The sequence below is a fragment of the Oncorhynchus tshawytscha genome, linkage group LG05, assembly GCF_018296145.1.
Source record: "Oncorhynchus tshawytscha isolate Ot180627B linkage group LG05, Otsh_v2.0, whole genome shotgun sequence".
Lineage (NCBI taxonomy): Eukaryota > Metazoa > Chordata > Actinopteri > Salmoniformes > Salmonidae > Oncorhynchus > Oncorhynchus tshawytscha.
Genome location: NC_056433.1, coordinates 63,445,822 through 63,458,364, shown reverse-complemented (window position 1 = coordinate 63,458,364; position 12,543 = coordinate 63,445,822). Strand labels below are relative to the sequence as shown.

At 48.1% G+C, this 12,543-nt stretch overlaps 1 protein-coding gene across 4 annotated transcripts in view; it reads right to left on the bottom strand.

The window, feature by feature from the left end:
- LOC112246359 (disabled homolog 1) overlaps positions 1-12,543 on the bottom strand; it is a 112,325-nt gene that overhangs the window by 63,822 nt on the left and 35,960 nt on the right. For all 4 annotated transcript variants that reach the window (XM_042322218.1, XM_042322219.1, XM_042322220.1 and 1 more), the window contains exon 2: positions 6,679-6,945. In XM_042322218.1, coding sequence (XP_042178152.1) covers positions 6,679-6,745 — 67 coding nt within the window. In that variant the 5' untranslated portion in view covers positions 6,746-6,945. The remainder of the gene's footprint in view (positions 1-6,678; positions 6,946-12,543) is intronic.

Here is a 12,543-nt window from a genome sequence, read left to right as displayed (position 1 = left end):
ACACTGGACTCTACCGACACACAGACACACACACACACTGGACTCCACCCCGCCAACCCACTCACACACACTGTACTGGACTCTACCTACCCACCCACCAACACACACACACACACACACACACACACACACTGGAATCTACCCTCCCACACACACAAACACATACTGGACTCCACAACGCTTACCCACTCACACACACTGTACTCGTCCTCAAACACACAAACTCTACCCACACACACACTGGACTCTACCCACACACACACACACACTGGACTCTACCCACCCACCAACACACACACACACACACACACACACACACACACACACACACACACACACACACACACACACACACACACACACACACACACACACACACACACACACTGGAATCTACCCTCCCACCCACAGAAACACATACTGGACTCCACAACGCTTACCCACTCACACACACTGTACTCGTCCTCAAACACACAAACTCTACCCACACACACACTGGACTCTACCCACCCACACACACACACACACTGGAATCTACCCCTCACACACACAAACACATACTGGACTCCAGCAAGCCTACCCACCCACATGCTGGACTCTACCCTCACACACACACACACACACACTGGCCTCTACCTACACAAACACACACACTGGACTCTACCCCACACAATAACACACAGGACTCTACCCACACACTCACACTGGACTCTACCTAAACACACACACTGGACACTACCCACATACACACACACTGGACGCTACCCACATACACTGGACTCCACCCCCTTACATACGCACACACACACACAAACTGGACACTACCCCCACCCCCACACACACTGGATACTACCAGACACACACTGGACTCTACCCACACACACTGAACTCTAACCCACACACAAACACATAGGACAATACCCCCCCCACACACACACACACTGGACTTTACCCACTCACAAACACACACACACACACAGGACTCAACCCACACACACACACTGGACTCTACCCCCACAGACACACACCCACACTGGACTCTACCCACATACATACACACAGGACTCTACTTACCAACACACACACAGGAACTCTACCCAGCCACACACACTACACTCTACCCACCCACACATACTGGACTCTACCATCCACCCACACACACAGGACTCTACCAACCAACCCCCCACACACACACACTGAACTTTACCCACCCACACACTGGACTCTACCCAGCCACAACCCCCCACACACACACACACACATTGGACTCTACCCACACACAAACTGGACACTATGCACACAAACACTGGATTCTACCTACACACACTGGACAAAACCCCACACAAACACACAGGACAATACCCCCACACACGCACACTGGATTCTACCCCCCCCACAAACACTGGATACTACCAGCCACGTACTGGACTCTACCTACACACACTAGACTCTACACCCCCCACACACACACACACACAACCCACCCACAAACACACACACACAGACTCTAGCCCCAAAGACACACACCCCCACACACTCACAATGGACTCTACCTACACACACACACACACTCACACACACACACTGGACTCTACCCACACACACACTGGACTCTACCCTCACAAACACACGCACACTGGATACTACCAGACACACACTGGATTCTACCCCACACACAGGACAATACCCCCACACACACACTGGACACTACCCACACACACACACACATTGGAATCTACCCCCCTCCCCCACACACACAAACACATACTGGACTCCAGCAAGACACCCACACACTACCCACCCACACGCTGGACTCTACCCACACACGCACACACACTGGACTCCACCCCCCACACACACACACTGGACACTACCCCCCACCCCCACCCCACACACTGGATTCTAGCCACCCCCCATACACATATTGGACTCTACCCACACACACACTGGACACTACCCACACACACGCACGCACACTGGATTCTACCCACCCCCCTCACAAACACATACACACACACACTGGACTTTACCCCTCACACATACACACTGGACGCTACCCACATACACGCACACTGGATTCTACCCCCCACACACTGGATTCTACCCCCCTCACAAACACACTGGATACTACCATACACATATTGGACTCTACCCACACACACGCAGTGGACTCTGCCTTCACAAACACACGCACACTGGATACTACCAGACACACACTGGACTCTACCTACACACACACACACACACTGGACTCTACCTACACACACACACACACACACTGGACTCTACCTACACACACACACACACACTGGACTCTACCTACACACACACACACACACTGGACTCTACCCCCCACACACACACACACTGGACTCTACCTACACACACACACACACACACTGGACTCTACCTACACACACACACACACACTGGACTCTACCTACACACACACACACACACACTGGACTCTACCTACACACACACACACACACACTGGACTCTACCTACACACACACACACACACACTGGACTCTACCTACACACACACACACACACACTGGACTCTACCTACACACACACACACACACACACTGGACTCTACCCCCCACACACACACACACACTGGACTCTACCCCCAAAGACACACACCACCACACACTCACACTGGACTCTACCTACACACACACACACTGGACTCTACCCTCACAAACACTGGATACTCCCAGACACACACTGGATTCTACCCCACACACAGGACAATACCCCCCACACACACTGGACACTACCCACACACATTGGAATCTACCCCCCACACACACAAACACATACTGGACTCCAGCAAGCCACCCACACGCTACCCACCCACACGCTGGACTCTACCCACAAACACACACACTGGCCTCTAACCGCACACACACTGGACACTACCCACACTGGACTCTACCTACACAAACACACACACTGGACTCCACCCCCACACATACACACATACTGGACTTTACCCCACACAGGACTCTACCCACATACATACACACTGGACTCTACCCACCCACACGCTGGACTCTACCCACACACACACTGGACTGTACCTACACAAACACACACACTGGACTCCACCCCCACACATGCACACATACTGGACTCTACCCCACACAATAACACACATACTGGACTCTACCCACACAACAACACACAGGACTCTACCCACACACTCACACTGGACTCTACCTACACACACACACTGGACTCCACCCTCCCCCACAAACTGGACACTACCCACACACACTGGACACTACCCCCACCCCACACACTGGATTCTAGCCACCCCCATACACACATTGGACTCTACCCACACACACACACTGGACACTACCCTCACAAACACACGCACACTGGATACTACCAGACACACACTGGACTCTAACCCACACACAAACACACAGGACAATACACCCCCCCACACACACACACACACTGGAATCTACCCACACACACACACTGGACATTACCCACCCACAAATATACACACACACACATTGGACTCTACCCACACACACACACAGACTGGACTCTACACACACACACACTGGACTCTACCCACCTCTCCCCATACACACACCGGACTCTACCCTCACAAACACACTGGAATCTACCCCCCCCACACACAAACACATACTGGACTCCAGCAAGACACCCACACGCTGGACTCTACCCACACACACACTGGACTCTACCTACACAAACACACACACTGGACTCCACCCCCACACCTACTGGACTCTACCCCACACAATAACACACAGGACTCTACCCACACACTCACACTGGACTCTACCCTCACAAACTGGATACTACCAGACACACACTGGACTCTACTACCCCCCCCCACACACACACACACACACTAGACTCTACCAAAGACACACACCCGCACACACTCACAATGGACTCTACCTACACATACACACACTGGACTCTACCCCCCCAAAGACACGCACACACACACACAGACTTTACCCACCCACACACACGTCTCTACCCAGCCACACACACTGCACTCTACCCACACACACACACTGGACTCTACCAACCCACCCACACACACACACACAAACTTTAGTTCATCAGTCTAACCTCATCTTATGGTGTGCAGGAGACCTGGGTTTGAGGTTGTTGATTACATAGGCACACATAAACACATCACAAAATAATTGTCACTAAATTATTTTGGGGCCTCTCTCTCTCTCAATTCAATGGCTTTATTGGCATGGGAAACATGTGTTAACATTGCCAAAGCAAGTGAGGTAGATAATATATAAAGTGAATATATAAAGTGAAATAAACAATAAAAATTAACAGTAAACTTTACACATACAGAAGTTTCAAAACAATAAAGACATTACAAATGTCATATTATATATATACAGTGTTTTAACAATGTACAAATGGTTAAAGGACACAAGATAAAATAAATAAGCATAAATATGGGTTGTATTTACAATGGTGTGTTCTTCACTGGTTACCCTTTTCTTGTGGCAACAGGTCACAAATCTTGCTGCTGTGATGGCACACACTGTGGAATTTCACCCAGTAGATATGGGAGTTTATCAAAATTGGATTTGTTTTCGAATTCTTTGTGGATCTGTGTAATCTGAGGGAAATATGTCTCTCTAATATGGTCATACATTGGGCAGGAGGTTAGGAAGTGCAGCTCAGTTTCCACCTCATTTTGTGGGCAGTGAGCACATAGCATGTCTTGTCTTGAGAGCCATGTCGGCCTACGGTGGCCTTTCTCAATAGCAAGGCTATGCTCACTGAGTCTGTACATAGTCAAAGCTTTCCTTAATTTTGGGTCAGTCACAGTGGTCAGGTATTCTGCCGCTGTGTACTCTCTGTGTAGGGCCAAATAGCATTCTAGTGTGCTCTGTTTTTTTGTTAATTCTTTCCAATGTGTCAAGTAATTATCTTTTTGTTTTCTCATGATTTGGTTGGGTCTAATTGTGCTGCTGTCCTGGGGCTCTGTAGGGTGTTTGTGAACAGAGCCCCAGGACCAGCTTGCTTAGGGGACTCTTCTCCAGGTTCATCTCTCTGTAGGTGATGGCTTTGTTATGGAAGGTTTGGGAATCGCTTCCTTTTAGGTGGTCATAGAATTTAACGGCTCTTTTCTGGATTTTGATAATTAGTGTGTATCGGCCTAATTCTGCTCTGCATGCATTATTTGGTGTTCTACGTTGTACACTGAGGATATTTTTGCAGAATTCTGCATGCAGAGTCTCAATTTGGTGTTTGTCCCATTCACTCTCTCTCTCTCTCTCTCTCTCTCTCTCTCTCTCTCTCTCTCTCTCTCTCTCTCTCTCTCTCTCTCTCTCTCTCTCTCTCTCTCTCTCTCTCTCTCTCTCTCTCTCTCTCTCTCTCTCTCTCTCTCTCTCTCTCTCTCTCTCTCTCTCTCTCTCTCTCTCTCTCTCTCTCTCTCTCTGAGGTCATTTAGAGGTCTGAACATTAGAGATACGGTAAATGTTTCCACAGTAGAGAGCTAGGAACAGAACGAGAGAGGCAGCAGATATGAGGCAGCAGCCTGCAGTCATAGTGATGTTGGCAGCCATGGGATCCCCCATTTAGGCTTAATGGTCCTCAGCTGTCCCACTGTCACTGTTTTATTATCACCCGGAGTGTGTGTCCACTGTAACAGCTTTATCACCCTCTCTGGCAGCCTGCGATTGTAACAGCATACTAACTACCAGCCCAGCGGGGGAAGAGGGGAACGGAGGGGGTAGACAGCTCTCATTTATTAGGCCTGAAAACACTACTGAAACAAAGATAGGGAGGGGGGAGAAAGTGAGAGAGAGGGGGGTAGGGACAGAGAGGTGAAGATAGAGATGGAGGATAAAGAAGGAGAGGTTAAGTGTATAATAGGTTTCTGAGTCAGTCCTCTATATGGAGTAGCAGACTGGATCTGAAAGCTCAAAATACATGGAGATCATAGAGCAGTGGCCTGTGACACACACAGATTTCCACATCCCCCTAGAGCAGGGGTAAGCTACCATGTTCCTGGAGAGTCACAGGGTGTAAAGGAGGTTGCTTTAACTGACCTGGAAGACTTCACCTGGTCTTTCAGGTGGGTTAAAGCAACACCCTGCGACTCTCCGGGAGCAGGGTTGCCTACCCCTGAACCCCTAACACTGTTTCTACAGGGTTCACAGCAGACAGACTGGCTCTGGGTGGAAAGCAGTTGGAACAAATACAATTGCATTTGTCTTTCATTGACCTCAGATGTGTGTTGTGTGTGTGGGGGGGATGTGTAAGTGGGAACACAACAATGTGTGTTTACCTCCATAATGTGTTGTGCCAGTGTCAGTGACAGAGTGCCTGCTTTGGGACTCACACCTACTGTTTAGTGAATCACTGTGTGACTGATGGGCTGGGTCTGGGGGTGAGGACACATGGGTACGGATCATTTCAGAGCCATCTGTCTGGCGCTGAGAGAGATGGGCACACACACTGGCATCACCTCTGCCCCAACACCTGTACCCATACACCTGTTACCTACAGCTCAACACCTGCCTTTGCACCTGAAGATGAACGATCAAATGACAGCACCGTAACACTTAACACAGGTAAGCATGAAGGCATCATGAAGGCCTTATGAAGCATTATGAAGCCGTTATGAAGCATTATTACCTTTCCTCCTGGAGTCTCTCCTGACGCTGGGCCTGACAGCTGGCTGTAGCTCAGCCTCTGTTGACATTATCAGGCTCCGCTCCGCCGGCCCAACGGCCGGTTCGATCCGGTTCTGCTCCGGTCTGGCTACGAGGGTCCACTTCACAACGTCAGCGTCGATTGCGTGCGTGTTTGTGAGGGCGCCGTGTGTGTGTGTGGGCCCACAGGCTCATGGGAGAAGAAGGGGCTCTAGCCCTGACATAACATCCCACACACACTTACAGAGAGCTGGGGAAAAAAGAGAGAGATAAGAGAGAGAGATAAGCAAGGAGAGAGGGAGAGAGAGAGAGATAAGCAAGGAGAGAGGGAGAGAAAGGGAGAGAGAGAGGGAGATAAGCAAGGAGAGAGGGAGAGAAAGGGAGAGATAAGCAGGGAGATAGGGAGAGAGAGAGAGATAAGCAAGGAGAGAGGGAGAGAAAGGGAGAGAGAGAGATAAGCAAGGAGAAAGCGAGAGAAAGGGAGAGAGAGATAAGCAAGGAGAAAGGGAGAGAGAGATAAGCAAGGAGAAAGGGAGAGAGATAAGCAAGGAGAAAGGGAGAGAGAGAGATAAGCAAGGAGAAAGGGAGAGAGAGATAAGCAAGGAGAGAGGGAGAGAGAGAGAGATAAGCAAGGAGAGAGAAAGGGAAAGAGAGAGAGATAAGCAAGGAGAGAGGGAGAGAAAGGGAGAGAGAGATAAGCAAGGAGAGAGGGAGAGAAAGGGAGAGAGAGATAAGCAAGGAGAGAGGGAGAGAAAGGGAGAGAGAGAGAGATAAGCAAGGAGAGAGGGAGAGAAAGGGAGAGAGAGAGAGAGATAAGCAAGAAGAGAGGGAGAGAAAGGGAGAGAGAGAGAGAGATAAGCAAGGAGAGAGGGGGAGAAAGGGAGAGAGAGAGAGATAAGCAAGGAGAGAGGGAGAGAAAGGGAGAGAGAGAGAGATAAGCAAGGAGAGAGGGAGAGAAAGGGAGAGAGAGAGAGATAAACAAGGAGAGAGGGAGAGAGATAAGCAAGGAGAGAGGGAGAGAGAGAGATAAGCAAGGAGAGAGGGAGAGAGAGATAAGAGAGAGATAAAGCAAGGAGAGAGGGAGAGAAAGGGAGAGAGAGAGATAAGCAAGGAGAGAGGGAGAGAGAGATAAGAGAGAGATAAAGCAAGGAGAGAGGGAGAGAAAGGGAGAGAGAGAGATAAGCAAGGAGAGAGGGAGAGAAAGGGAGGGAGAGAGAGATAAGCAAGGAGAGAGGGAGAGAAAGGGAGAGAGAGAGATAAGCAAGGAAAGAGGGAGAGAAAGGGAGAGAGAGATAAGCAAGGAGAAAGGGAGAGAGATAAGCAAGGAGAGAGGGAGAGAAAGGGAGAGAGAGAGAGATAAGCAAGGAGAGAGGGAGAGAAAGGGAGAGAGAGAGATAAGCAAGGAGGGAGAGAGAGAGATAAGCAAGGAGAGAGGGAGAGAGGGAGAGAAAGGGAGAGAGAGAGAGATAAGCAAGGAGAGAGGGAGAGAAAATGAGAGAGAGATAAGCAAGGAGAGAGGGAGAGAGAGAGATAAGCAAGGAGAGAGGGAGAGAGAGATAAGAGAGAGATAAGCAAGGAGAGAGGGAGAGAAAGAGATAAGAGAGAGATAAGCAAGGAGAGAGGGAGAGAGAGAGAAGCAAGGAGAGAGGGAGAGAAAGGGAGAGAGAGAGATAAGCAAGGAGAGAGGGAGAGAAAGGGAGAGAGAGAGAGATAAGCAAGGAGAGAGGGAGAGAAAGGGAGAGAGATAAGCAAGGAGAGAGGGAGAGAAAGGGAGAGAGATAAGCAAGGAGAGAGGGAGAGAAAGTGAGAGAGAGAGAGAGAGAGATAAGCAAGGAGAGAGGGAGAGAAAGGGAGAGAGAGAGAAGCAAGGAGAGAGGGAGAGAAAGGGAGATAAGAGAGATAAGCAAGGAGAGAGGGAGAGAGAGATAAGCAAGGATAGAGGGAGAGAAAGGGAGAGAGAGATAAGCAAGGGGAGAGGGAGAGAAAGGGAAAGAGAGATAAGCAAGGAGAGAGGGAGAGAAAGGGCGAGAGAGAGATAAGCAAGGAGAGAGGGAGAGAAAGGGAGAGAGAGAGAGATAAGCAAGGAGAGAGGGAGAGAAAGGAGAGAGAGAGAGAGATAAGCAAGGAGAGAGGGAGAGAAAGGGAGAGAGAGAGAGAGATAAGCAAGGAGAGAGGGAGAGAAAGGGAGAGGGAGAGAAAGGGAGATAACAGAGAGATAAGCAAGGAGAGAGGGAGAGAGAGAGATAAGCAAGGAGAGAGGGAGAGAAAGGGAGAGAGAGAGATAAGCAAGGAGGGAGAGAGAGAGATAAGCAAGGAGAGAGGGAGAGAGAGAGATAAGCAAGGAGAGAGGGAGAGAAAGGGAGAGAGATAATCAGTGCATGTATTATTTTGCAGCAGCACATCAATACAGAAGCTCTCCCAGGAACACTATGGAGGAGACAGGGGCGATATTAGACATCCTTCCCTCCTCCCTGCCCCCTCCTTCTTAACCGTCTGTCCTCAACCCTCATGCCCTAATGCCCACATGTACTCTTTGTCTATCTGTCTCCTGTCAGTTGATAATTGTCCATAATGGGGAACACAGGAAACCCACAGCATTCCTACTGACAGACCATTCCTACCGACAGACCATTCCTACCGACAAACCATTCCTACCGACAGACCATTCCTACCGACAGACCATTCCTACCGACAGACCATTCCTACCGACAGACCATTCCTACCGACAGACCATTCCTACCGACAGACCATTCCTACAGCCAGAACACAAACAGAAGCAGGCACATGCACACGCACAAACGCAAGCCAGAAACCGCTGACAATATTCTTTATCTGAGTGAAACATGCTGGAAATGTACTGTACTGTATGAGTCACTCCAATTACTGCTATTATGATCTCTCTGCCTCTGCAGAATGAAGGGAGAGAGACCAGAGCGCTAGAGAGGGAGGAGAAAGGACACTAATGCAACCTCCAGCATATTCCCTCATCTTTCTTTCTTACTCTCCCTTTTCTCTCTACTAACTGAAAATAGCTTCAGCTAGATATCCTTTATTTCTAACAGACTGTCCTTCATTTCTAACAGACTGTTCTTCATTTCTAAAAGAATGTCCTTAATTTCTAGCAGACTGTCCTTCATTTCTAACAGACAGTCCTTCATTTCTAGCAGACTGTCCTTCATTTCTAGCAGACTGTCCTTCATTTCTAGCAGACTGTTCTTCATTTCTAGCAGACTGTTTTTCATTTCTAGCAGACTGTCCTTCATTTCTAGCAGACTGTCCTTCATTTCTAGCAGACTGTCCTTCATTTCTAGCAGACTGTCCTTCATTTCTAGCAGACTGTCCTTCATTTCTAGCAGACTGTCCTTCATTTCTAACAGACTGTTCTTCATTTCTAACAGACTGTCCTTCATTTCTAAAAGACTGTCCTTCATTTCTAACAGACTGTCCTTCATTTCTAGCAGACTGTCCTTCATTTCTAACAGACTGTCCTTCATTTCTAACAGACTGTCCTTCATTTCTAACAGACTGTTCTTCATTTCTAAAAGACTGTCCTTCATTTCTAAAAGACTGGCCTTCATTTCTAAAAGACTGGCCTTCATTTCTAGCAGACTGTCCTTCATTTCTAACAGACTGTTCTTCATTTCTAACAGACTGTCCTTCATTTCTAACAGACTGTCCTTCATTTCTAACAGACTGTTCTTCATTTCTAACAGACTGTTCTTAATTTCTAGCAGACTGTCCTTCATTTCTAGCAGACTGTCCTTCATTTCTAGCAGACTGTCCTTCATTTCTAACAGACTGTTCTTCATTTCTAGCAGACTGTCCTTCATTTCTAGCAGACTGTCCTTCATTTCTAACAGACTGTCCTTCATTTCTAACAGACTGTCCTTCATTTCTAGCAGACTGTCCTTCATTTCTAGCAGACTGTCCTTCATTTCTAACAGACTGTTCTTCATTTCTAGCAGACTGTCCTTCATTTCTAGCAGACTGTCCTTTATTTCTAGCAGACTGTTCTTTATTTCTAGCAGACTGTTCTTTATTTCTAGCAGACTGTTCTTTATTTCTAGCAGACTGTCCTTCATTTCTAACAGACTGTCCTTCATTTCTAACAGACTGTTCTTCATTTCTAACAGACTGTTCTTCATTTCTAGCAGACTGTCCTTTATTTCTAGCAGACTGTTCTTTATTTCTAGCAGACTGTTCTTTATTTCTAGCAGACTGTCCTTCATTTCTAGCAGACTGTTCTTCATTTCTAACAGACTGTCCTTCATTTCTAGCAGACTGTTCTTCATTTCTAACAGACTGTCCTTCATTTCTAACAGACTGTCCTTCATTTCTAGCAGACTGTCCTTCATTTCTAGCAGACTGTCCTTATTTCTAGAAGACTTCTAGAAGATCTGTCTGGTAATATTAACATATGTTTGTAAGTGTTGAAACCACCCTTCTCCTTGGGCGAAAGGCAGTGTGTTTATGAGTGTGCGCATGCCTGCGGTGCTTGTGTGTGTGTGTGTGTGTGGGGCTGGGTCTAGTCATGCTGTGTGTGTGTGTGTGGGGGGGGGCATCTGGTGGATTTCACTGGGGAAAGACAGATATTTCTAATCTAGGCTAAGATACCCTGAGGGAGAAACCACAGATTTCAGAGAGAGGAGGAAGATATTCAGCATGTTGTCCTATGACGGTGGCTCAGCATGTTGTCCTATGACGGTGGCTCAGCATGTTGTCCTATGACGGTGGCTCAGCATGTTGTCCTATGACGGTGGCTCAGCATGTTGTCCTATGACGGTGGCTCAGCATGTTGTCCTATGACGGTGGCTCAGCATGTTGTCCTATGACGGTGGTTCAGCATGTTGTCCTATGACGGTGGCCCAGCATGTTGTCCTATGACGGTGGCCCAGCATGTTGTCCTATGACGGTGGCTCAGCATGTTGTCCTATGACGGTGGCTCAGCATTAACATATCGCACAATTAAGAAGCATAACAACAAAAACAACCACCACTAAACAACAATCCTGAATACTGCAATGTTCGCTGATTTGGACCATTCTGGTTTAGTTTGAATGTAAACCATGAAGGAGAAAGGACCATAAGTTGGTCCCTGGTATAAAAAGGTTGAGAACTCTGTTCTACTGTATGAATCAGCTGTCCTTGTTATCCTGGTTTGAGCTGAGAGAGGGAGACATGAACATGGCTTAGTGTGTCTGCAGAACGAGAGGAGAGCAGGACGGGGAGAGGAGGACAGGGGGAGGAAACGAGAAGTGAATTGGATGCCAGTAAGTGGGGCGCAGCCAACAGTTGTGTGTCTGTGTGTGTGTGTCTGTGTGTGTGTGTGCATAAACCGGGGCCTGTCAAGAGGAGCTTAATGCCCAAAAATCATCTGTTTCTACAGGCACACAGAGAGATGGAGGAGGGAAGATAGCAGGGGCAAACCATGCACAGTCTATTCTCTTTCTGTTCCTGGTCAATGTAAATGTCCCCTCTTTCACTCTCTCTCAGGTTAATTGTGTTCTGTCCATCAGGCTCAGGGCGAAATTAGCATCTACACTCAACCAGCCACTCAGCTCTCTACGAATAATAAACTACCTTTCTCTCATTATTCTCCTCTCTCTCCCCTTTCCTTCCCCTCTCTCTGTGTTCATAATTCCTCTTTCTCTCTCTCTCTGTGTGTTCATAATCTCACCCTCTTCCTCTCCCCCCCTCTCTTGCTCTCTCCCTCCCCCCATGCTGGGAGTTTTTTGGACTTTGAGTGTTTGGTGTGGAGAGCTCTCTCCTAACTTAAATGTCTGTAAATGTAAATGTTTCTATGGTGGAGGGTTAATGCACTGTTTGTTTTAGCGGTACCCACTGGGAG